Raw genomic sequence first — 27,237 nt, forward strand, 5'->3', positions numbered from 1 at the left:
TTTGCCCATGCCAGCCCATGTTCTAAAAGGGAAAATGGACCTTTCGCCTCTGCTTCCTGGTTCCTCATTATATCAACCCTGTTTCCATCACTGGCTAGTTTACTAAACACAGCGACCACTTTATGAGCATCTCAGCTGTCTCTACTGCACAATTAAACAAAAATGATCACATTGTGAATATCTTTTTTATTTTTATTTTTTGTAGATCCAAACAGTGATAGAGGAGCTTCTTTCAGTAAAATGTGAAACTGAGCCATTCTCTGCTAAATTCCTTCTCCGGAATGGATTTGAGGAAGGTAATGCTTTTAAAAAAATTTTGGTGACTCTTACAGTAATAGGGGGTTTCTCCTTATGTGCTAAACAAGACCTTTGCAGGGTACAGGGAGTATTATATTCTTAATGGTTTTACACATTTATTTTCCTCCTGGTTTATTAATAATGTGTGTGTGTGTATGGTGAGGGAGTTTAGGGAGGAATGAACTGTTGAATTGATATTAAAAACAGTATTACTAATATGTTAATTACTGATTCCTCTCCTCCCCTCAATCTTCTTTATTATACAAACATAAGCAGGGACATTGGGATAGTTTACTGTGGGACATAAAGTACCATATTATGGAAGTTCCACTGTCATGTGAAGTTATCCAGTACCATATTTTCAAAAGTAAGTATGTGCGCATGCTTGTTTCTAATGTAGTCGGGATATTAGGTGAAGAGAACTCTGAGTTACTACAGAGAATTCCTTCCCAGGTGTCTGCCTGGTGGGTCTTGCCCACATGCTCAGGGTCTAACTGATCACCAGATTTGGCATCGGGAAGGAACTTCCCCTTGGGTCAGATTGGCAGAGTCCCGTGGGATTTTTTTTTTGCCTTCCTCTGCAGCATGGGACCCTGGTCACTTGCAGGTTTAAACTAGTGTAAATTGTGAATTCCCTGGTTTCAGAGTAGCGGCCGTGTTAGTCTGTATCCACAAAAAGAACAGGAGTACTTTGTTAGTCTCTAAGGTGCCACAAGTACTCCTGTTCTTTTTGGTGAATTATCTGTAACTTGAAGTTTTTAAACCATGATTTGAGGACGTCAATAACTCTGCCAGAGGTTAGGGATCTATTCCAGGAATGGGTGGGTGAGATTGTGTGGCCTGCAATGTGCAGCAGGTCAGACTAGAACAGGGGTTCTCAAACTGGGGGTCGAGACCCCTCAAGGGGTCACAAGATTCTTACATGGGGGGGTCATGAGCTGTCATCCTCCACCCTACACTCCCCTTTGCCTCCAGCATTTATAATAGTGTTAAATATATAAAAGGTGTTTTTAATGTATCAGGAGGGGTCACCCTCAGAGGCTTTCTATGTGAAAGGGGTCACCAACACAAAAGTTTGAGAACCATTGGACTAGATGATCCCGATGGTCCCTTCTGGCCTTAAAGTCTATGAGTCTCTGAGATACCTCTGATATTAATTTATAATAAATGTGTCCAAAGGCTCAAAGGTGTTAAGATGACCCAGTCACTGTCCAATATTAAATGGTTTTAAAGAAGGTTTGGTATTCAGATAAATCAACCTGCTTAGTACCATGGCAAACACACCATGATTTGTTTTAACCCTTTATTAAAAATACAAAAAAGAAAAAGCATTTGAAATTTGAAGTATTAAATACAGCTTTTGTTTTAACAATATCCCTTCAGCTGGAGAAAGGCTTTAAAAGGAAAATGCCCTGTTTGAGAGTCCCATAGATTGGATTGCAGATGCTAATAACTGTCCTTTTGGGGAAAAGAGAAAAAATTAGTTGAGATGGGCTGGAGCTGTTGTTGAATCTAGCCTGATCCCATTGCCTGGAAGAGAAACTAAGGCACACACAAACAAGGAAAGAAAAAAACAGCAAAGATAGAAAAGGCTGCCTCTGTCTCTGGTGTTGACTTTGACTTGCAAGCTGACTGCGAAGAAACACCGGCATACCACATGGTTTTATCAGCCACTCTGAGACCCGCATACCAGCATCGGGCTGCTTAGGGCATTGCTTTTAACTGTCCCTCTGGTTGCAGGCTCACAGCGCGGTTGCAAAATGTACAGTTTTGGCTGGCTAAGCAAGACTCTTCTTAAACAGAAGGCAAAAGGAGAGAGATAGGAAAGAGAAGAAATAAAGTGGGGAAGGAAAAGGATGCACAAGGGGTGTGTGTGTGTGATGAGGGGTGACAGTCTCACATTCCAGGTGGTATTTGGGATTTAGCCAGAGTTGGTTGAGGAGGTGATGTCATTTGGGTCCCTATCTCTGGCCTGGTCTAGTCAGGAAGTTTCTCAGGATTAGGCCGAAGAAGGCACAATTGTGTCACGCTGGATCCTGGGGTCCCAGGAGACAGAGGGCAGTCATGACGGCGAAGCTCATGCCTACGCATTCTCTTGTCTTTCAGTCACTCAGTCTTCCCATCCATCAGTTCCCCCCCCAAAAAAATCTTTTTGAGGCCCCCAAAAGGGGAATGGTGTGTGGAATAGCCCAACATCTCATTATTTTGTCCACCAATTAGGCCTAAATGCTGAAACACCAATTTTAGGCCACTGAATTCCAGTTCCATGCATCTCTTGTGCCCCAGGCATGATCTTAAGAAGTTCTTGAGATCTACCAGTAGGCAATTCTTGTATAGACTAAATCAGTCTCTCTACCTTCTGCACCATTCCCCATCAGTATTTTTAGGTTATTGTGACACTTTATGAACTTTCACTCACTCTTCTCAGTTGAACTCACAATTAGAGTAAATACGGAGCTCCAATTATCACAACATGCTTGATCTGCATCTGTAATTCACTTGTCAAGGTTTGTATATTACATGTGACTCTCCGTGCCTAATCCACTGGGAGGTGCGTCTGGTGCTCCCCTCACCTACAACGACTGGCTTTTTAGATCAAGCTGCAGGGACTCCCACCCTTACTTCTGGAGGTCCCTAGTTCAGTTTGTTATGGTGGCCGTTGTACTTGTGTATCTAAAGTGTGTGCACCTCCTTGGTCTGCTTCATTGCGCACACACATGTGCAAATGCCTGCTTTGCAAGTGTTCATCATTTATTCGCTCAGGCAAATTTAGGCACAAGATTGCATTCACCAGATCTTCGAGTGTCCAGCTCCTCCATGGATTTCTGAATCCTTTTCAAACAGCTAACCTCTTTCATTTTTACCACTGTCAGGCCAGAGAGACCCTGCCACTGAGGGACATGTTGCCAGCTGGACAGAACCCTTTTGTGGAAGGTTCAGTATTCACAGGCCAAAACATCTTGTAAAAATGTCTCCATCAACCTTACCAAGATACAACCTCACTGAGTACACACATGTAAGTAGCCTCACTGAATAGAGCAAAACATGGAGGAAAGTACCGAGAACCAAATAATGTAATAAAATTAGAGATGGACAAGACATATTAGAAAATTGAGGCCATCTGCCCTTCTCCCCAAATCCATGCAAGATTGTGTCTTAGGTATATATTCCTGGGCCATGAAGCAGCAAACCTTATTTATCCGTAACCTCTATTGCTTATTAAAGGTGATAGATTGACAGCCCTGAAAATTGATGAGTTCTGGAGATAACCAGAGGATGTGCCTTGGTCAGTGCCAGTCCAAGCTACTCCATTGTATTTCATTATGTGCTGCAACCCTGCCTAGAGAGGCTACCTCTACCAATGTAATGCTTAAGACTTGTAGAGATTTGCACTCATAGAACTCATAGTGTGGTTATAAAGATAGGTAAGCGTCATCCTCACTATACAGATTAAGGCACAAAGAGTTTAAGTGACTTGCACAAGGTCACTAAGGAGGCAGTGGTAGAGCTGGGAATAGAATTCAGGTCCTTTGATTTCCAGTCTGATGTTCTCTCCCCTCTCAGTACTATACTAGATAAAGCCTTGGGATGAGACTCAGCAGACCAGGGTTCTATTCCCACCTTTGGCACTAGCCTGCTGGATGACCTTGGGCAAATTACTTCTCTGTGCCTCATTTCCCCCATCTGTAAAATGGGGATAATGATGCTGCCTTCCTTGGTAGAATGCTGGATAAAAGCTGGGTGTTTGTATTATTATTATGACGATGGCCTCTGTGGAGTGGGAAGGGACAATTCATTCTAAATGCCCATTTTAGTCTTTTTTTTTAATGTTGAAGATGCCAGCAGTGGTGCCAATTACTATCAGTCAAGATAGTGGGCATTACAGTGTAAACTTCTTTTCACGAGAAATCGGACTAAAAGCAGCAACTCATTTCACATAAGTCAAGAAACAGACCTCAACTGTGTGGGTTGGATTTGGACCATAATATAAACCTTCTTCAGCAATAATGTATCATTTTCCTTCCCCTTTCTCAGGTGTGCTTTGCATATAAAGGTTATGTGAGCGATACTCTTTATGTTTCGGTGTCCTATCTCAACACCTTTCTAAATACAGTGAAGAAGAATCTTACTTGCCTATGGAGTCTGAATGAGACCAGCCCAAAAAGGTACCCAGTACAAGGATACATGTGGTATAGTTTCAGCAAATGGCTTCCTCCGCACTAAGAGAACAAACCTGTGTGCTGTAGACGTACGAGCATAGGGGCAGCACCTCTGCTGGTGTAAAATTTCATAGCCCCATGGAAGTCACTAGAGATATGCATGTTTAATCCATCTGAACAGCTGGCCTGTTGTATTCATCAGCAAAACCGTACACACTGAGCACTCACAATAGAACTCAGCACTGTCCCCTCCAAGGCCTTTACCCCTTGAAATAGAGAACAGCCACACGGAGTAGCAAAGCTTTTATCTTCCTTGTGGGGCTACCACTGGAGACTGACCAGTCACAAGCCATTTAACCAGTACGTTACACATGGACACAGTAATCGTAATAATACCCCTCCCTGAAGACCTCTAGGGGTGTGTTTACACTGCAGTTAAAAACTCATGGCTGGCCTACATCAGCTGGCTTGCGGGGCTCAGGCTGCAGGGATATTTAATTACAGTGTAGAACTCTGGGCTCGTGCTGGAGCTCTGGGAACCTGCCAGGAGGGAGGGTCCCAGACCTGACCCTGAATGTCTACGCTGCCGTTAAACAGTCCTGCGACCCCCCAGCCCCATGAGCTTAAGCAATTGCCAGCTGCAGGTGTTTCACTGCAGAGTAGACATCCTCTTGGTGCCTTGACAATGAACACCACAAGCCAGTTGCTGTAACGGGAAAGACTCCAAGTAGTGGCTACACAACACTTGATCTCAGAAATAGTTAGGAACTTACAGCATTTCTTCTTGACCCCCATCTGTCAGCCAGCGTGTTCCTGGAAACACACACAGGAGTGGTAGCCCTTGTGATTTTATCCTAACAAATGTACCTGCAGATGCCATTCTTAGATATATCTAATTATTTTTGATACTTATTAAGCTATTTCCCTCCATACTTTCCTACATCCCTGAGTTCAACGATGTATGTAGAATGCATGTTGCTACTCCTCCGCCTTAACCCACCGCTCTGTCCTGGATGATTGGATTGTTGGAGTCAATGCACCACGTTAATGCTGAGTTATACAGGGCTAGCCACTGTGGGCATATCCAACCTGGCTGGAGGTCTGCAATGGAGCTGACTGATTATTGGCAAGTGTCCTATCTCAGCGTGCACTATATTCTCTGCCAAGCCAGGGATGTGTTCTCCAGGGGTCTGTCTTTATGCTGGGGCAAACAAAAGTCCTTACTAGGAACTCAGCAAGGATATTTCTTGGATGTAATGCTTACCCTTATTTAGTCTAAAGTTATTTCATTGGCCGTTCTTGGAGATAGGATACTACCCTAGGTCGACAAGTGGTCTAGTTTGGTCTTGATACATTCTGTTGTGCTCGTTAGCTTTTCTAATGGTTAAGGATTGAACCTGGCTGTTAATTTAATATGTCCTCTTTGTGTTTAGTAGGGACAAGAGTCTTACCCAGATTTCCTTTTTACACTAGCTGAGAGGACTGGCTCTCGGTGAATATTGCCATATGCATTACGAGCATTTGACATCTGCTATACACCCACAACCCCTCAGAATCCTTTGTGTAGTTGCAACAGTTGCTTCCAAGGTGGTGGTGGGGATTGCAACAGCTGGCATGAAGGTTTAAGGCATGGGCAATTGACATGTAGCACAACAAGTGAAGATACATTTGCCATGAAATGCAGCTGTGGGCCACTCTTTTTCTGTCTATCTGCAGGGTAAGAGAAAAGCTGATTAACGGAGGTTTTTAGTCAAGTTAAGCAACAATTGGTTTATGTTTCTCAAGGCAGAGAGGTGTGAGCAAATAGCATGGCTGTGGTGTTGCATTTATTTTTGGAAATCCATGATTTACTAGGTACAGCCCTTGAGTACCTGGCAAGGTGAGAGTGCAGCTCTCTGTGTTGCAGAGGCTTGGAATTCTAGCCTTAATGCTCTGGGCATACAGGAGGAGCTTGGGAAATCCCTGCTGCATGCCAAACAGGCCCAGATATTTTTGGTATTGTTTAAAACAATTTGAACATGAGGAGGCCCAGTCTTTGTGTAACCTATTGGTGAGTGTGCATAACAGTTCCTGCTCTATGTTGATCCACAGAGAAGACAAGGCTGTTGAAACCCTATGCTAGGGAAGCCATGACACTTTAATTCATGGTGTAGCGACTCATGCTTATAGCTCTGGAGGTCCCTGATTCAATTCTGAGTGTGTCAGCCAAGATGGTGGCCGTCATATTAGCACTCACTTGGGTATAAGACTTAGGCAGCTGCCTAGCTCACCTATCGCTTAAGCTGGCTATTAGTGAAATATACTCTGAATGCCTTTCAGCTGGAAGTTCACATGTGCTGATCTCTGGAGGTGCTGTGTGAACGGCTCTGAATCCCTCCGGGACCTTGAAGCCAACTCACCGGTGTTTGTGCATCAGATCGATATGCTGATCCCTGAGAGAGAGGAGGAGACATCTAGCTGGTTTTACCTTGATGAAATTATTGTCTCGGATAGAAACGTAGCTGGTAATTGAATTCCTTTCTCTTTGTTGGTGTTCTAGGCCCTACCTTCCCTACAAAATATCAATAAATGAACTGGCTTCTAGAGAGTGTTTTTTCATTCAAAAAATGCAAAGAAAAAAAACGCACTGTATTTTTCTGAAAACAAAGTTTTTTGAAAAACCATCAACTTAAATTTATTTTGTTTTCATTGAAAACATCTAGAGTAGAACCTGAGAGTTGTGAACACCAGGGTTATGAACTGAGCAGTTAACCACACACCTCATTTGGAACCGGAAGTACACAATCAGGCAGCAGCAGAGAGGAAAAAATAAATAAAAAAGCAAATACAGTGCAGTACAGTGTTAAATGTCAAGCTATTAATAAAATAAAGGGAAAGCAGCATTTTTCTTCTCCACTGTAAAGTTTCAAAACTGTATTAAGTCAATATTCAGTTGTAAACTTTTGAAAGAACAGCCCTAAAGTTTTGTTCAGAGTTCCAAACGTTTCAGAGTTAGGAACAACTTCCATTCCTGAGGTGTTTGTAACTTTGAGGTTCTACCGTCTCAAAAATGGTGGTTGACCCTTTTTAGCTCCCTGAAAATGCTGGGTTTTCAGTAAATGAAACAATTCACTGACATTTTTGATAAAAAGTTGCCAATGTTATGAGAAATATTGAAGAAACACCAACAAGTGGGTGCATATCCAATTCTGAAACGGAAACGACTTTGAAGTTTTGAAATAAAAAAACAGCGACTCTCTCTAATGAATAATAATATTTTCCTTTCAGTTTTTCAAAGGGATTCCAGACCAGCTCGTCCAGGTGGAAATATTATCCAAGAAGTGTCTGTGGTGGGGTCTCCCCCAATCTACAATGTGTCTTTTCTGGTGGCTGGCTGTGGCAGCAAGCTCCCTCTTCTGTCACTGAGGTAGGAATTGGAGGCAGGTTATCCTGCATGTGCCTAGTACAGATTCTCATATCTTCCTCTGGAGCAGCTGGTGCTGGCCGCTGCCAGGGCCAGGATGCTGGTCTAGATGAAACTCGGGTCTGACCCAGTCTGGCAATTCCTGTGTTGCTATTCCTAGGAATTCTTAATCTTTCACTCGCAAGTGCTTGATGTTTCTGCTTCTGTTCATTTTCCATGAGACCCTTTGCTAAAAGGTCTCATCTTGCCTCAGCCATTCTTGAAGGGGACTAGACAGAGGCCCATGTCACCAGAAATCCCAACTTGTTAACAGTAAGGCAGGGCCCTGGACTAAATAGAACAGAGAGAAATATAAGGTTTTAAATTTAAAGAAAAATCCTGAATTTCTAATCCCAAACTCTGGGAGAATTTGGTTCCAGACTGGAATGTTGTACTTGGTTTATCTCCATGCTGAACTGGAGCACAGAGTCTGAACAGCCTGGAACTTTGAGGCAGTTTAGATCTGGATTTTATGATTTGCGCTCAATCTCTTAAAAACCAGGCAAACACACTCCACCCTATCCCACCCTAAGTACACAACAAAGAACTCCTCCATGACCTCCCAGGTCCAGTTCACCCTGTTGTCCTATGTAGCAGTGCAGTTTGTTTTCACAGCTCATAGGGAGGGGCTGTTCTTATTTATTTCTTTAGTGTTATTTTGTAAGGCTGGCACTCTGTGTTTAATTATGAATCAGCTTATTATTATTATTATTTGTATTTCCAGTAGCAGCCATGGGCCCCTGCTGAGATCAGGGTCCCATTGTGGTAGGTGCTATACACACACATACATCTCTGCCCCAAAGAGTGTTGTCTACTTAGATCACAGACAGACAAAGACAGGGGCACCTACAACTCTTACTGAAATCTATGGCAGCTGCATGGGCTCAGTACCTCTGAAAAATCAGACTCATGGATTTTAAAGAAATGCAACCTAAGTCAGCAGGGAGGAAAAAATAGAGAAATGGAAACAATCTAGTTTATATTTTAAGGGGGACTCCCAAGACCTTATCTGCTCAGTGTAAGTAGTTCCTGCTATAGTCCTTCAAAGTTCAAGGCTCTCAGATGATTTGGTAACATGGTTAAAACACAGTACAGCCCTGTCTGCAATGCAAAACCAGCCAAGCTTTGTAGCATGGTAGATAGGTACAGCATAGATGTGACTTCACTTGTAAGTAGACCTCCCCTTACAGTAGTGGTTCTCAATCTTTTGTACTGGTGACTCCTTTCATATAGCAAGCCTATGAGTGTGACTTTATAAATTAAAACACTTTTTAATATATTTAAAACCATTCTAAATGCTGGAGGCAAAGCAGGGTTTGGGTTGGAGGATGACAGCTTGTGACCCCCCATGTAATAACCTTGCAACCCCCTGAGGGGTTCCAACCCCCTGTTTGAGAACCTCTGCCTTACACTCTCACTTTACAGAGAGAAAGAGAAGTTCCATATCTATGTGGCATGGACAAAGCTGAGTGGATAAATTCAGCTTTGTCTGAATTCTGTTTTTTTTTTTTAAAATATATAAACAGGGGAATAGTGGATAGGCACCAGGGAGGGGATTTTACTTTTGTGTGCGAGCTATTTGGTGGAATACTGATGTCCATTTCTGGTGTCAACATTTTTAAAAAGCATGTTAAAAAGGGGAAAAAGAGGCAGAGAAGAGCTACAAAAATGATTCAAGGACTGGAGAAAATGCCTTACAATGAGAGATGTAAAGAGCTCAATCAATTTATTTGTCAAAAAGAATATTAAGAGGTGACTTGATTAATGTCTAAGTACTGACACAGGGAGACTGTATGGGAGTAGTAAAGAATTCTTTAATCTAGTGGAGAAAGGCATTACAGGAACCAATGCCTGGAAGATAAAGTCAGACAAATTCAAATTTGAGCTAACACTCAATTTTAACTGTGAGGGTTGCTAACTGGTGGCACAAACTATGATTCTCCAGTCTTGATGTCTTCATATCTAGACTGGATATCCTTCTGGAAGATGGACTTTAGCCAGACACAAGTTATTGGGCTCAATACAGGGGCAACTGGGGAAAATTCTTTGGCCTGTGTTGTACAGGAGGCCAGTCTAGATAATCTAATGAAGTGGTTGTCAACCAGGGGTATGTGTACCCCTGGAGGTACCCATAGGTATTCCAGGGTGTACTCAACTCATCTGGATATTTGCCTAGTTTTACAACAGGCTAAATAAAAAGCACTAGCGAAGTCAGTACAAACTAAAATTTCATACGGTGACTTATTTATACTGCTCTATGTACTATACACTGAAATGTAAGTACAATATTTATATTTCAGTTGATTGATTTTATAATTATATGGCAAAAAAGAGAACATAAGCAATTTGTCAGTAACAGTGGGCTGTGACACTTTTGTATTTTATATCTAATTTTGTAAGCAAGTAGTTTTTAAGTGAGGTGAAAGTTGGAGGTACACAAGACAAATCGGACTCCTGAAAGGGGTACAGTAGTCTGGAAAGATTGAGATCCACTGATCTAATGGTCCCTTCTGGCCTTAAAATCTAGAATTAGAATAAATGTGTTTAATTAGGGAATTATATAGCTGATATTCATACAAGTCACCACATGGTGACACTCTTGTGCCACCAAGGACATTTGTTTTTTCCCAACTGCACTTAAAGTGGTGAATTTTTGAAAACAATCTTAAAGCTGCAGGCCAATAAGTCTATATTGTAAGCAATATAGATAACTTGTCCTTACCATCATTAGATGCATAGAGATGTTGAGCACATTTGTGAAAGCTACTTGAATAAATATCACTCCAACCTCTCTTCTTTATCCCTTTGGCATAGCAAACATGTTTATCTTTGGATCACAGATTGTCCTTTTGTTCTATTTGTACAGTGCCTAGCACAATGGAGCCCAGGTCCAGGACTAGAGTTCTAAGTTCTACCATAATACTACTCAGAAGAAGACAAAATTATAACTGCAAAGCATAAAAACATTGTTCTTTAAGGATCACCTCCATTGTCCCCCACTGCAGATGATGCATGTACCATGACCATGTGAGCTTGGAGTAGCAGTGTCTGTCAGGGCTGTGAGTGTTCCCTGCTTCAGTCCTTAAATACTTCCAAAGGATGCTGCTGCTCTAAACTCCATGGGGTGCATACACATCACTTGCAGCATGGATACTTGCAGGCAGCCATCTTGAAGAACAGTTACAATGATAAGGCACCGTGTTACTTTTCAAAGCACATCTGGATCGTAATCGGCTTCCTTGTTTGGAGATCATTTTTGTGAAAGTGTCTGACATTGCTTTGCGTTGCTTCTCCTGGTGGGACAACGCCTCCCACCAGGAGAATCTCAAAGCACTGTACAAACATTGGCTAAAACTAAGCAGGATGATGGTCTTGTGGTTAAAACTTAGGGCTGGGAGTGGGCCTTGTCAGTTAGACCACTAACCTGGGACGTTAAAGGCATGCAGTTTGTCAAGACATTAAGGAAGTCAATAAGGATATGCCCACAGTCAAGCTGAAGGTGTAATTCCAGGTAGGATAAATGTACTTCTGCTAACTTAGACAGAGCCAGCGTGCTAAAAATAGCAGTGTAGCCCCCAAAGTGCCAGAGCAGGTACAGAGGGTTGAGGGTGGGATTGTACTCAGGGCAGCTACTCCATCCTACAGCCTGTGCCACTGTGGCCATGCTGCTATTTTTAGCGTGTTAGCTTGATCAAAGCTAGTGTGTGTGTTTACCTGAGCTGGAAATTACATCTCCCGCACCAGGGCAGACTCACCCTTCGCTCCCATCAGTAAATGGGGATAGTGGCACTAATCTGCCTCGTCAGGGGTCTTCTGAGGATAACACGTTTGTCAGTTCCTAGGATACTATGGTGATGGGAGTTGGATAAGTACCTAAGATAGACAAGAGTTGGGGGACCTGGATTGTCCGTTCCTAGTTCTTCTATAGCTTTTTTGTATGACCTCAGGTAAGTCATTTCCCTCCTCTGTGCCCATTGTCTCACATAGGGAATGATGATACAGAAAGGTTATTGGGAGCCTTAATTTGTTGCTGTTCGAAGTTCAGTAGCCCAAAGAGTTTGACAAAGTATTACTGAAGCTCCGAGGATAGGCTCCTGGAGCGCAGATGTTACATCACTTTGAAAATGCTGCGTATCACAGTGGCAAGTGTTGAAATGCTGTGGTTCAGTTCAGCAGACTCAGACTGGGACAGGCACAAAAGCTATTTGGCCAGCCTTTGTGAGGGGCTTTCTGTTCATTTCATGGACACGTCACACTGTTCTGCCTAGCTCTGTATGGAGAACAGTAGCTGGTTCAAGATATTGCAATCTGCTGAATTTTGCTTGCAATCTCCCACTCCTGCTGACTGCATTGGAGTGGAGCTGTGCATCGTGCACTGGAGCTGCTGACTCAGATGGTTCAATTCTCTCCAGCAGGGGAGCTTTGCCCTCGCAGGGCTCAGAAGAGGATCACCTGGCTGTGTTCATGGAAGGTGCAAATGTTAGCCTGACAGTTCAGAGACTACAAGCTGCATCTCCACCCATTGGTGGGACTTTTCGGATCCTGCTCCCCAATACAGTGATATCAGGTAAAGGGAGGGTGAAACTTTCCTTTTCTGGGAGCCAGGACGTCACTCCTGGAAACATTCCTGCAAAGGCAGGGCTGTCAGACTGTTCCCCTTGGGGACATTTATCTGCCCCCCAAAGCAGGGACGGATATTTTTGGATGATAGCTTTAGGTACTGATCCAAAACCCAACTGAGGAGAATGGAGAGACACTCACTGACTTCTATGGGGTTTAGCTCAGACCCTTAGAGGTTTTTTTCACACTAAGGTATGTTATAGGACAGTGATACCTCTCTAAAGCATGGGGGAGGGATAGCTCAGTGGTTTGAGCATTGGCTTGCTAAACCCAGCATTGTGAGCTCAGTCCTTGAGGGGGCCATTTAGGGATTGGTCCTGCTTTGAGCAGGGGGTTGGACTAGATGATCTCTTGAGGTCCCTTCCAACCCTAATAATCTATGATTCTATGAGACCCTATGTATGTGTTTCTAATGCACCCCTTGCTGTTATACCTGTCCAGGTGGACCTGTGGCTGCACAGCTGTTGATATCCTTGTTTTATAATGAACTTCCCAGGTGTTCCGGTGCATGTCTCCTCCCATCACCTCCGTGAGCTCCTGCAAAGCAATTCAGATAACTCTACAGGCCAGTACTTCAATGCCAGTGATTTCACTGTGACCGAGGATGTGAGCACTTGTTACCAAGATGTGTGGACACTGACCTGGAACTCCATGACTGGTGACTTGCCCATTGTTATTGATGTACGATGATATTTTCTTTTAATGCAATTCACAGAATATCAGGGTTGGAGAGGACCTCGGGTCATCTAGTCCACCCCTCTGCTCAATCCCCAACTATTTTTTTGCCCCAGATCCCTAAATGGCCCCCGTAAGGGCTGAACTCACAACACTGGGTTTAGCAGGCCAATGCACAAACCACTGAGCTATCCCTCCCCCTAAATTGTTGCTGCACCCTTAAATCTCCTAGCCAGGATGTCTGTGTTGACAGTATTCATTTCCACAAAAGTTTTATTCACCTAGATCGCTCAGGAGACTCCAGCAAAGTGCCTGACAAAGGCTATTATTGAGAGCAAGAACTCAGCAAGTTCTAGAGTGGTTAGATGATTAAGAAAAGGAACAGCAGTTATAGTCAAAGAGATAAAATATAAAGCCACCAACCCTAATGCTTTGAAACATAAGCCTGAGGTCAGGAAGTAACTCCTCCATGTGCTACAGAATTGCACAAGAAGGCCCCACTGACATGGGGATTGGACCTGTGCTAGCCAGTCATTTTAAAACATAGTTGCTGCTCGCAGACTTCTAGCATGGATCTCTGACCAAGGTGGATAGGGTTTTTGTCTCTGAGAATTATACTATGGAATAACCCACCAAGGTTTTATTACCTGATTCTCATGTGGTTCTCAGACAAAAATCCCTCTTCATGCTGGTCAGCGAAACTCTCCCCAACAGAGGTGATGTGTAGAGGGGCATGAGGAGTGACATGACCCCCAAGATTTCTCCCAGAGCGGGAGTCGAGGTGAGCATGGCTGAGGGAAATATGCCTGGGAAAGGCACCAGCACATAGTGCTCCCACTGAGCTCTGCTAGGAGGTGCCTGGAGCAGGGAAGAGAGACTAGGCTGGCAGCACAGCTCTGCCAGAGGGGACCCGGGGAAGCCTGCTGAGTCCTGTCCCTTCCTCATCCGCAGGTGCAGTTACCGATGGTACTGTAGTAGGTGTCTGGACCCTGCTCCAGCCTGTGCCATGCCTGCAGAAAGGAGGCAATGGGAGAAGTGGAAAGAAGCTGCGAGGGGAGTGGGAGCAACATGGTGCTAGCTTGGAGTGGGCATGGGAGGCACGAGGAGACTGGGAAAGGGCCCAGAGGTGACGTGGGGTGGTCACGTGCCACTCCAGAACCTTTAAATCATGCCCCCCCCCATCAAGAATTATGTCTCGCCTCTATCCAAGTCCTGCTCAAACGAGGTAGTAGCTAGCATGGTCCTAGTCTCAGTTTGGACAGGGACTAGGTACATTAATGGGCTTTTGCACCAACCTCTGAAGATGTGGCATTGCCCCCTGTCAGAGGCAGCATATTGGACTGAGATGGAGCATTGCTATATAGGGAATCCTGTGTACGTTTCTTTGCCAATGTAAAGCCAGAGCTAGGGAGGCAGGGTGGTTTGGTGCTAAAGACACAGGCCTGGGAGATGGAAAAACTGAGTTCAATACCGTGCTTCAGGGCAAACTCCCTTCATGACCTTAAACCATGTTTCTTAATCTTTTTGCTTGTTTCCCACCTGTACAATGGAGATTGCAACATTGTATTGTGGGATGCATACGCTAAGATTGTGAGGGGGTTGGATGTTGTGCCATTGGGGCCATAGAAGCAGATTCAGAGAACGTTCCCATTCATTCATTGTAGCCCTTAGAATAAACCTTACCTATGTGAGTTTGAGTTGTTTATAAAATGGTACACAACATGTATAAGAAAAATTGTTATTAAGCTGAGAAAAATTGATTTTTCATTCTTTCACGCCGTGCTAGGTCTCTGCTGAAAACCTCACAGGACTTAACCCAACCATTGCAGCTCGTGTGGTTTATGATGGCGGCGTATTTATTGGACCAATATTTGGGGACATGCTAGCTACGGCCAATAACCACACGCAGGTAGGTCACCAACTGATCACAGTTCCCATAGGCTCATTGTGACTTGCTGTCTGACTGACAGATCTGGCAATCCTACACTTGCTGAACAGCGCTGCACTCCCTGGGAAAGGCATTTAAATCAATGAGACTCAGTACAGATTAAGATACTACTAGCCATGAGTAAGGGAGGGGGATTTTTCCTTGTGAGGCAGGGGCTTAGAGCTAATCCTATATCTATGACTGTGTCGTTAAACCAAACTGATACTGGGTTCTATAGGGATCACTTCCAAACACTGTAGCAACACTATATTAAACTGCAGTTTTTGGGCCATTATTTAGCAGGGTATGAGGAAGGATGAGCTAGTGAGTGGGTGTGATATTCCCCTAGTGTTATCTGGACTGGTGATTTGCTAGGTCACTCCAATCCTCAGCTCTGGGAGCCAACATTACCCTGCTCTGCTGTGAGAACCCCCACTCCTGGGCTATTCACGCATAGCTTCTAGCATGTAAACTGCTCCCAGCGACGTGAATGAGCACTTTGGGCCAGCCGCTGCTTGGATTATGCAACTAGCTGATATCTCTGGTCCCAGACACAAACCTAGGAATTTCTGTCTTGCAGTGTCCAGTTATGCCTGCTGGATGCTTATATGAGTTTGTCAATTTAACAAGGAAATTGATATGAACCAGGCTTGTTATCCCACGGGGAGTCTCTGACATGCTTCAAACCAAAATGCACTGCTTCAGGTAGAATAAACAAACAAATTTATTAACTACAAAAGATAGATCTTAAGTGATTATAAGTCAAAGCACAACAAGTCAGATTTGGTCAAATGAAATAAAAGCAAAACACGTTCTGAGCTGATCTTAACACTTTCAATGACCTTAACAAACTTAGATACTTCTCACCACAGACTGGCTGGCTGCCCTTCAGCCAGGTTCCCTTCTTGATCAGCGCTTTAGGCACTTCGTGGTGGTATCTGTAGATGGAGGTGGAAGATAGAGAGAGAGCATGGCAAACATCTCTCCCTTTTATCATGTCCTTTCTTCCCTCTTGGCTTTGCTCCCCTCTCTCCTCCCTTAGAGTCAGGTGAGCATTACCTCATCGTAGTCCCAAACTAACCAAGGGAAGGGGGGTGACTCACTCAAGAGTCCAACAGATCCTTTGTTGCTGCCTAGGCCAGTGTCCTTTGTTCCTGTGAGGCTGCGCTGGGTTTGTCCTGTACATGCCCTGATGAGGTGTGAACCGCCCCTCTGTTCCTGGAGAGTTTTGCCTGGGCTTTTTTTAAGCCATAAGGACAGATTTTCAGCCTCATAACTATATACATGAAATTACAACCTATAACATTACTATAACAACAATGCTTAGTGCATCATGAGCCTTAGGAAGACACTCAACATGACAAATTTTGCATTAGAAACCACACAATTATATTATAAGGATGAACATGGGGGTGCAGGGTGTTCCCCCAAGGTAAGAGTGTCACAGTGGGGTCCTAGCCTGGATTTTAGAGACCCATGTTCAGTCCCCTGCTCTTCAAGAAATTTCCTGTGTGATCCTACTCAAGTCACTTAGTCTCACAATGCCTCTGTTCCCCATCTGTAAAACAGGGACAATAGCAATCCCCTCCCTCACAGGAGCATTGTAGGAATAAATACGTTAAAGCTTGTGAGGCTTTTGGATGCTGCAGTGCCTGGGGTCATGGATATACCTAGTGAGATAGACAGAACATTATGGTTTTCTTACACATGGGAGAAATTTTCTCACTCAGGTTTGTTGTTCATTTGAAGCACTGTCTTGGCTTGATACTGGTAACAAATACCAAAACTCCCCTCTGATTTTAAAGTGTGGTTATAGTGTTAAAGAAAAAAGGGCCTGTAGAAGTAGCACATGCCAGTTCTTAGCTGCTTCCTGTATGTCTTTGACAGAATTTACTTCTGCAATCAGCATAGTCCAGTGTTTCCTTCTCGTTAGCCCCAGGAGACCAGCAGGGTGGTGGGAGAAGGAGGAGGGTTCTGTTGCACTTTGTGCTTCACCAGTCTAGTTCAGAATGGAGACTCTTTTTCATGGGAGGTGAAGTACTGCTAGAGGCAGCAAGATCACAACTTAGTTTTCAGATCCCAAATGGAGCTTTGGGATCTGTAAGATGATCATGGTCTCATGTTGCAGTGGGGGAGGTTTAGGTTGGATATTAGGAAAAAAATTTTCATGAGGAGGGTGGTGAAGCACTGGAATGGGTTACCTGGAGAGGAGGTGGAATCTCCTTCCTCAGAGGTTTTTAAGGTCAGGCTTGACAAAGCTCTGACTGGGATGATTTAGTTGGGGACTGGTCCTGCTTTGATCAGGGGGTTGGATTAAATGACCTCCTGACATCCCTTCCAACCCTGATATTCTGATTCTATGATCAGACTTGATCTGGAATTTGTTATAAATAGGGGACCCCACAAGGTACTTTTCAGAGTGTAACAGCAGTTTATACTGACAGGTTTCAGAGTAGTAGCCGTGTTAGTCTGTATTCGCAAAAAAAACCAAACAGTTCTTTTAGCCGTTTATACTGGCGCTCACATGGAGAAGGAGAGGAGTGTAGGGTAAATCAGAGCATTCAATCAACTGGTAGGATTGGATCTGGGAGGAGCTGTGAATATCAGTCAAAAACGAGAAATGATCCAACAGGCACCTACAGAGGTTATCAGTATAGGCCCTGACTTGCCTACAGTGAACCCTAGAAAACTTTGCAGTAAACTTTGGGCCAAATTTGAAATGAAACTAGGCAAGTTTTGCATGATTCTGGGTTTAATTGTCAGCATTTTGTAGAGCTCTGTTAACGACCTGCGTCCCCTTCCCTCTTTTGGAATAACGTTTTTCTCCATTTCTTCAGGTGGTGGTGGTGGTGAATGATGTCCCAGCTAACTGCTCTGGTTCATGTTCCTTTCAGTATTCTCAGGAAGCAACCCCGTTAGTCAGCCACGTGGACTATTCACTAGGTAATGGTATTTGCACTTCATGGGATGACTGAGCTGTCGAAAGGGCCTCTCTGACATTAGAGATGGGCTCAAGCCAAATTTCTTGGGTCCGAACACCCTGGAACTTAGGAAAGTTTGGAATTTGTACCCAGTTCTGGATTTGAATTTTGCATCTGGCCCCTATTTCTACAATGGGCTAAAAGAAAGCCCTAGTTATGGGGGAGGGATGAATGAACTTGGTGTGTTGGAATCTGTATTCAGATCTGAATTTTGTAGTTTGGATCCATCTCTTTTAACTGTATCCCTTACAGCTTTTGGAATTGTGTACAGCTTTGCAAAGATTGTTTACAGTGCTACCATTCAGATTGTTGCTTCCTGTGACAGAGTGCTGGGCCACAGCAGCTGGGCCAGTACTCTGGTCACTGCAGCTCTAATTAATTACTCCAGAGGAGACCACATTAAGAAGAGCAGTGCCTAACTGATAGGCTGAGGAGAACTGAGATGCTAATAATTAAGCCATTAATCAGATGATACAAAAAGCACAGGAAAGAAGTGGGAAAATGTATCAGAGAGAGAGAGAGAGAGTGTGCGCATGCGTGTGTGCGTGCTCTCTTCTGCTTTTCTCAGGAGTTGAGGCCAACCTGAAACGTATTCTCACCAGCAACTGCACACCACACCATAGTAACTCCAGCTCAGGAACCAATCCATGCAACAAACCTCGATGCCAACTCTGCCCACATATCTACACCAGCGACCATCACAGGACCTAACCAGATCAGCCACACCATCACTGGTTCATTCACCTGCACATCCACCAATGTAATATACGCCATCATATGCCAGCAATGCCCCTCTGCTATGTACATCAGCCAAACTGGACAGTCTCTACGGAAAAGGATACATGGACACAAATCAGATATCAGGAATGGCAATATACAAAAACCTGTAGGAGAGCACTTCAACCTCCCTGGCCACACTATAGCAGACCTTAAGGTGGCCATCCTGCAGCAAAAAAAACTTTAGGACCAGACTTCAAAGAAACTGCTGAGCTTCAGTTCATCTGCAAATTTGACACCATCAGCTCAGGACTGAACAAAGACTGTGAATGGCTTGCCAACAACAGAACCAGTTTCTCCTCTCTTGGTTTTCACACCTCAGCTGCTAGAACAGGGCCTCATCCTCCCTGATTGAACTAACCTCGTTATCTCTAGCTTGCTTGCTAGCATATATATACCTGCCCCTGGATATTTCCACTACATGCATCTGACGAAGTGGGTATTCACCCACGATAGCTCATGCTCCAAAACATCTGTTAGTCTATAAGGTGCCACAGGATTCTCTGCCTCTGTTTACACTGAGATCTCGGAGGGTCGGTTCTTGGCCCTAGGTTTTTTAAAGAGGCTAGGACTCTTCAGCTTGGAAAAGAGGAGATTAAGGGGGCATATGATAGAGGTATATAAAATCATGAGTGGTGTGGAGAAAGTGAATAAGGAAAAGTTATATACTTGTTCCTATAATATAAGAACTAGGGACCGTCAAATGAAACTAATGGGCAGCAGGTTTAAAACAAATAAAAAGAATTTCTTCTTCACACAGCACACTGTCAACCTGTGGAACTCCTTGCCTGAGGAGATTGTGAGGTCTAGGACTATAACAGGCTTTATAAGAGAACTGGATAAATTTATGGTGGTTAAGTCCATAAATGGCTATTAGCCAGGATGGGTAAGAAATGGTGTTCCTAGCCTCTGTTTGTCAGAGGATGGAGATGGATGGCAGGAGAGAGATCACTTGATCATTACCTGTTAGGTTCACACCCTCTGGGTCACCTGGCATTGGCCACTGTCGGTAGACAGGATATTGTACTAGATGGACTTTTGGTCTGACCTGGTTCAGCCGTTCTTATGTTCTTATGTAATATTTTTAATGATGACTGTGAAAATAACATAAAATCACTGTGATAAAGCATACAGATGACAAAAATTGGGGGTAGTGGTAAATAATGAAGAGGACACATCACTGATTCAGAGCAATCTGGATAATTTTATAAACTGGACACAAGCAAAGAATCTGAGTTTTAGTATGACTAAATGTGTACCTATAGGAATGAAAAATGTAGGTCATACGTACAGAATGGGGGACTCTGTCATGGGAAACAGTGACTCTGAGAGAGATTTGGAGGTAAGGATGAAGAATCAACTGAACGTGAGCTCCCAGTGTGACACTGTGACCAAAAGAACTAATCTGATCTGGGATGCATAAACAAAGGAATTTCGAGTAGCAGTAGAGAGGTTATTTTTACCTTTGTCTATGGCATGGGTGCACCCACTGCTTTAATACTGGATCCAGTTCTGGGGCCCACAATTCAAGAAGGATGTTGACAAATTGGAGAGTTCAGAGAAGAGCCACGAGAATGATTAAAGGATTAGAAAACATGCCTTATAGCAGGGGTGGCCAACTTGTGGCTCCAGAGTCACATGTGGCTCTTCAGAAGTTAATATGCTGCTCCTTGTATAGGCAGTGACTCCAAGGCTGGAGCTACAGGTGCCAACTTTCCAGTGTGCCAGGGAGTGCTCACTGCTCAACCTCTGGCTCTGCCACAGACTCAGCCCCCTCTTCACCCCTTCCCTGAGCCTACAGTAGCCTCACTTCTTTCCCCACAGCCTCCTGCATGCCATGAAACAGCTGATCAGGAGGTGTGGGAAGGACTAGAAGGTGCTGATTGGCAAGCCTGCCAGTGGGTGGGAGGTGTTGGGAGTAGGAGTGAGGGAGCTGATGGGGCGCTGCTGACCTCTTACTGTGGCTCTTTGTCAATGGCCATTGGTAAATTCTGGCTCCTTCTCAGGCTCAGGTTGGCCACCTCGCCTTAAAGAGAGAGGCTCAAAGAGCTCAAACTATTTAGCTTATCAAAGAGAAGGTTAAGGGGTGACTTGATTACAATCTATTGGTACTTACATGGGGAACAACTATTTCATAACTGGCTCTTCAATCTAGCAGAGAGAGGTTCAACATGAGCCAATGGCTAGCAGTTGCACCTAAACAAATTGAGACCAGAAATAAGGCGTAAATTTTTAACAGTGAGAGTAATTAACCAATTACTGGAATAATTTATCAAGGATTGTGGTGGATTCTCCACCACTGGCAATTTTTAAATCAGGGTTTAGTGGAGACTAGAGGAAGATATAGACTTGAGAGGAAGGAAAATGGTAAATGTAGAAGACCTCTGTTCTTGTTGTTTGTAGTGTGGTAGTGTCTCTGAACCATCGTTGGCTAGGCACCATATGAGATGACAATAAAAGTACAAGAGAAGAGACAATAGTTGAATGCTGACAGGCTTGGGAGGAGCAGAGGGAAATGATTTTTTATATTGTGATGATGATAGTTTTGCTAGGCACTCATATAACGAGGGTGATGAGACTGTAGTAAATGCTTAAGCACAGTTAGCCTAAGCAGCTTAATTGTTTTTGGGAAGCAAATTTGGGTGTCATTACTTAGCAACAGATTTGTAGTTTTCTTTTACTTTATCCTTCCAGCTGATGGACTCCACACCAGAGTTTATATCACAGGGTCTGGCTTTGCTGAGGACAGCCAAGCACTGCAGATAGAGGTGAACCACACAACCTGCCAAGTAATGACTTCAAATCAAACGGTTGTAGTTTGCTGGATGAACATGTTACCAATGGGACTGTACCATGTTACATTACTGGTGAGACCTTATGGGTTTGCTCGCAATGCCAGCAAAGGACAGGGCATCTGCCTGAGAGTTGAGCCGAGGCTGGAAGCTATTGAACCTCCGACGGCTTCGGAGATTGGTATGTCTGAATTCAGTAGAAGCTCTCACTTGAATATCTGCCTTTAGCATTATTGCTTTTGATAGGTTGTTTTTTCAACATTTGTGTATGGAGCTTTAGCGGCTCTGCTCTCCACCTGACATGGGAGTGACCAGGCTAGGGGCAGTGTTTCTCAGGAAGAGTGGCAGCTGGCTCTGCCTCTTCGCTGGGGGTGCTACATTTCCTGTCTTGTAGTGCAGATGGATATGGGTGTATGCTACAGCTCTGGATAACAGTTTCATGGCTAATATTCTCATGTCATTTTGAAAGCTGCCTGCAAAGTGCAATAAATCACTACACTCTGTCCTTCAAGTGACCAAATGGAAAGTGTGTCTCTGGCTAGCTACAAAATGTAGTGAGAAAACCTCAAAAAGTAAAACCCAAACCCATATTTTCCCTCTCACCTTTAAAATATAAGAGGAAAAAGGAGGGCACTATCTCCTCTTTCTGAAAAAGAAACATTCCCAAGCTATCCATAGAATTTAAGTCCAGAAGGAACCATTATGATAATCTAGTCTGACCTCCTGCATAACACAGGCCAGAGAATTCCACCAAGTGATTCCTGCATCAAGCCCCTAATTTGTGGTTGAGCTAGAGCAGTGGTCACCAACCCATCGATCACGATCTCTGGTTGCACAGTTTGGCTGGAGCTAAGGCAGACTCCCTGCCTACCCTGGTCCCACACCACTCCCAGAAGTAGGCCAGCGCAGCCCCAGAGGTGGGGGGGGGCAGGGGTCTACCTCTATGTGCTGCTCCTGCCTGCAAGCACTGCTCCCGCAGCTCCCATTGGCTGGGATTGCTTCGGGGGCAGTGCTTGCAGAGAGGAGCAGCGCATGGGGCCACGTGTCCCCCACCCCCACAGGGGCTGCAGGGGCATGTTAGCCCCTTCTGGGAGCAGTGTGGGTCCGGCGTAGGCAGGAAGTCTGCCTTAGCCTCACTATGCCCACCGCCAACCAGGAGCCGCCGGAGGTGAGTGCTGCTCAACAGGAGGCTGCATCCAGGGCCGGCTTTAGGTTTTTTGCAGCCCCAAGCAAAACAAACAAACCAATGAACAAAACCGCTGAGAGCGCAACTACTGAAGCAAAAAAAAAAAAGCTCCTGGAATGCCGCCCCTGGAATTGTGCTGCCCCAAGCATGTGCTTGGTTGCTGGTGGCTAGAGCCGGTCCTGACTGCATCCCTACTCTCATCCCTGAGCTCCCTCCCAGAGTCATCACCCCAGCCCCCTCCCAGAGCCAACACCCATACCCCCTCCTGCACCCTAAGCCCCAGCTCTGACACCATGAAACCAGAGCCAGTGCCCTATACCTCCTCCTGCATTCCAACACCCTGCCCCAGCCCAGAGCCCCCTCCTGTACCCAAACTCCCTCCTAGAGCTTGCACCCCTCACCCCCTCCTGTCCTAGGCTCAGCGCAGAGCCCCCTCTCACACTGCCAACCCCTTGGTCTCAGCCCAGATCCCGCATCCCATCCTGAATGCCAACCCCCTTCCCCAGCCCGGTGAAAGTGAGTGTGGGTGGGGGACAGCGAGCGACGGAGCGGTGGGAGGATGGAGTGAGTGGGGCAGAAATGGAGTGAAAGTCCCAGATGTTTCTGTCCTTACATGAATGGGGTCCTAGTATGGGGAAAGGTTGGGAATTGCTGCTGTTGATCATTAAAAAAGAGGTAGGTGCAATGCTTTGGCGTTGTTTTTTCCCCCTTACTACTTCCCCCATAATCCAACTCCTCTCCTGATTGCAACAATCTTTCACTCATTAAAAAGAAAAGCAAGTATATTGTTATCCTACATTACACATGCTTTGAACATTTGTAATTGGAAAGAATTACAGCTTCCATCTGTGTTTTTAATTTCTTCCATTAAAATGCCTCTCCAATTCTCTCATAAAGTAGGCACACGTGATTTTGCATATGGATATCAGTGCAGATATCGAAACTTATGTGCATTAATGGATATAAAGTATACGTGAATAGTGTACACTTTATTTGGAGCTGTTTATCTCGCAGTCACCCAGGCGAGACCTGGCTTAAATTTTGAGTTGCGTTCCACTGTTGTGAACACAGAAGACTTAGCCTTCTAGAGGGAGAGGCTACAGAGTATCTTGTATCACTCAGCAATGATTCCTTGTGTGAAAATAGCATCAACATAAATGGGGTCAAAGCCGTGTTCCATTCAACATACCTTCCATGAAGGAAGATCATGTCAAGGCGCAGAATGTAGAATTACTTTATTGGGTCAGATTGGTACATCACTTAACATTCTTTGTCAACACTGAATGTCTTTCTAAAGATATGCTCCAGCTCGAACAAGTTATGGTCTTACTATAGAAATTACTTGGCCTTTGTTAATAGATCAGACTAGATGATTTTAATAATCCCTTCCAGCCTTAAAATGTATTAATCCATTTAGGCTGGTATGTCTTCAACAGTGGCCAGTGGCACATGCTTTAAGAGAGTGCAAGAAACCTTGTAATAGATAGTTATGGCGTAGCCTTCCCATAGAAGAAGTTTCTTCCTGAGCACTATTAATCACACCATGAAGTATGAGGGTTTATATCCATTTTAATTTTTTTGTCCTATCTCATGTAACTAAGGATGTTCTCATTATTCATACAAACATGTTACTCTTTGTTTAAATTCTAAGCTCTTGATTTCATTTATACCTTTTGGCAGTGACTTCTAAAAGTTAGTATGCATTGTGTGCTAAAATGAATTTCAGGAAAGAGTGGGCATGTTTGTAAAACAGGGAGAAAATGGAGTTATTGTCCATAGAGAAGCTCCTGGCCACCTCCGAAGGACTTTAATAAAGTGGTGTCTAGAAAAAAAATGTAGAGGCAAAATGTGTCAATCATCCTATATTCTGGCCCAAATCATTGCTGGAGTAATCTAGTACCACTCCACTGATTTTTACTGTTGTTCATTATTTGCATATGATATCACCAAGAGGCTCAAAGTGAGAGCAGGACCCCATTGTGCTAGGTGCTGTATATACACATGGTAAGACAATTTCTGCTCTAAAGAGCTTGCATGAGACAGGCACAGGGTAGGAGAAATGCAGTAATACTATCCCCATTTTACAGACAGGGGATTCAGGCGGAGAGATGGAATGATTTGCCCAAGGTCAAACAGGGAGTATGTGGCAGAGATGGGAACTGGACCCAGATTTCTCAAGTCCCTATCCAGGGCCTTAACCCCCAAAACATCCTTCCTGGTTGTGAAGCGCTTTGAGCTCTGCAGATGAAGAGTACTGTATGAGAGCTAAGTGGGAGGTGCTGCTGTGATAGCACTCACACATTGCTGTTATCAGAGCTCCTTACCACTAGTCTTCCACACTGTCAGTTATGATGTAATTTCAGAGTAATCAGGTTCTAATATCTTAGGTTCCTAGCTAGAGTGAACAGCTGTGGTTTTTTGATCTGTCTCAATTTGTCTGTGAGCTGCATCAAAGAACAGAGGAAAGATTGGGACGCCGTGCAGTTAACCCAGGGTTTGCTTCATCTTTGCCCTTTCACTTCTAAGTGTCTCTGAAACTTCTGGTTGACTGAAAGACCAGAGTCTGGATCCTGGGTATTGGGACAGGGATTAATATTCTATAAAGACAAGCTAAAGTCTATCTCTTGCTTTGAGCATCATCCTGAGCAATGCTGAAGACCTCCTACTCTCATTGTCTTATATGAGAGCTAAGGTCTATCAGTAGCTCACAGCATCTAGTCCTCTTGTGACTTTCTTCCTCACACGCTGCTGTAGTTCAAACCCTGCTGTGTCTCCTTTTCTAGACTGTGTCACGGACATGTGCCTTAGCCTATTCCACAGCAGATACTTGAGCTGTGAGGGCACCTGCTGCATAAGGCTCATTTTTATTCCTGGTGCTTCGGTTTAGTCACTTGTTTCACACTGGAGTCAGGGATCTTTCCTTGGCTGAGATCACAGTACAGGCCTTGCCAGACTAATCAAGTCGGGCATGAAAACATGTTTCTATCATGGGCAACAGTCCAAATAGTAGACTAGAGGGATGAGAAACTGAAGCACAAAAGATTAAGTAACTTGGCCAACAGAAAGCCAATGGGAAAGTTGGGAGTAGAACCCAGATCTTCTGACCCATCTGCTTATGCTTTAAACAGTAGGAATTGCTCCTTATTGGAGTTCATGCATTTTAAAACACTTTCTGTACACTGCACTTACAATGAAATCTTTGGTTTTGTAGGAGGGTGCTCAGTGATCCTCCGAGGGACTGGTTTTGAAGGGATAAGCCAGGTGTTGTTTGGATCTCACCCTTGTCCAATTAACACCAACACCAGCAACTCAGTGAGGATTGAATGTGAAGTTCCTTCTCGGGTAAGAAACAACATTTCATACTTGTCCATGTAGCCTAGTAGCTTGCCTTCATTATATTTTCTGCATTGCATTATATTCTACTTTGCATTATATTGAGCAGTAAAGCTAGACTCCTACAGGCCTGTGTCCTGTAAGACGTTAGCTTCAGCAAGTTAACATGAGGGTTGAGACCTATGACCTTTGAACAGATAAACAGCCCAATGGAAAAAACCCTAACATTTGGGGAGCTGAAAATAGAGTTTAAGGGAAAGTTCTGACCACAGGTAAATAATTCAACCACAGAAGTCTTCTGGCAACAAACTGACGTACATAACAGGTACATGAGATACATTTAAGGCTAGCCTGCTTACTTGCCTATATATATAAAAAAAATATTCCCCTCTCACCCCTATGGTTGGTATGTGTCTTCCTCAACCTCGGGTCCTCTACCAGAGGCCTGGGAGTTTGAGGGTTCTGCGCAGTATCTTAGCTGTTCCTAGCACTGCACTCTTCTGGACAGAGAGCTCTGATGTTGTTCCTGGGATCTGTTGGAGCCACTCACCCAGCTTAGGAGTCACAGCCCCGAGTGCTCCTACCACCACTGGGACCACTTTGGCCTTCACTTTCCACATCCTCTCTAGTTCCTCTTTCAGGCCCTGGTACTTCTCCAGCTTCTCATATTCCTTCTTCCTGATGTTGCTGTCACTTGGCACTGCTATATCTATCACCACCGCTGTCTTCTGATCCTTGTCTATTACCACGATGTCTGGTTGATTGGCCAGTACCTGCCTGTCCGTCTGGATCTGGAAGTCCCACAGAATCTTAGCCCTGCTATTCTCCACAACCTTCTGTGGAATCTCCCATCTGGTCTTGGGAGGGTCTAGCCCATACGCTGTGCAGATGTTCCTGTACACAATGCCAGCCACTTGGTTGTGCCGTTCAGTGTATGCTGTTCCTGCCTGCATCTTACATCCTGCCACTATGTGTTGGACTGTCTCTGAGGCCTCTCTGCACAGTCTGCACCTTGGGTCCTCTCTAGTGTGGTAGACCCCTGCTTCA

The 27,237-nt window shown here is 44.4% G+C and overlaps 1 protein-coding gene across 1 annotated transcript in view; it reads left to right on the forward strand.

Annotated features, from left to right (window-relative positions):
- Positions 1 to 27,237, forward strand: part of PKHD1 (PKHD1 ciliary IPT domain containing fibrocystin/polyductin) — a 394,719-nt gene that overhangs the window by 41,126 nt on the left and 326,356 nt on the right. Inside the window, exons 18-28 of the mRNA XM_032796706.2 lie at positions 206 to 296; positions 3,171 to 3,313; positions 4,333 to 4,463; positions 6,777 to 6,961; positions 7,725 to 7,863; positions 12,312 to 12,466; positions 13,016 to 13,200; positions 14,981 to 15,103; positions 17,959 to 18,064; positions 21,574 to 21,852; positions 26,069 to 26,199. Coding sequence (XP_032652597.2) covers positions 206 to 296; positions 3,171 to 3,313; positions 4,333 to 4,463; positions 6,777 to 6,961; positions 7,725 to 7,863; positions 12,312 to 12,466; positions 13,016 to 13,200; positions 14,981 to 15,103; positions 17,959 to 18,064; positions 21,574 to 21,852; positions 26,069 to 26,199 — 1,668 coding nt within the window. The remainder of the gene's footprint in view (positions 1 to 205; positions 297 to 3,170; positions 3,314 to 4,332; positions 4,464 to 6,776; positions 6,962 to 7,724; positions 7,864 to 12,311; positions 12,467 to 13,015; positions 13,201 to 14,980; positions 15,104 to 17,958; positions 18,065 to 21,573; positions 21,853 to 26,068; positions 26,200 to 27,237) is intronic.

This window comes from Chelonoidis abingdonii, chromosome 3 (genome assembly GCF_003597395.2).
Source record: "Chelonoidis abingdonii isolate Lonesome George chromosome 3, CheloAbing_2.0, whole genome shotgun sequence".
Taxonomy (NCBI): Eukaryota; Metazoa; Chordata; order Testudines; family Testudinidae; genus Chelonoidis; species Chelonoidis abingdonii.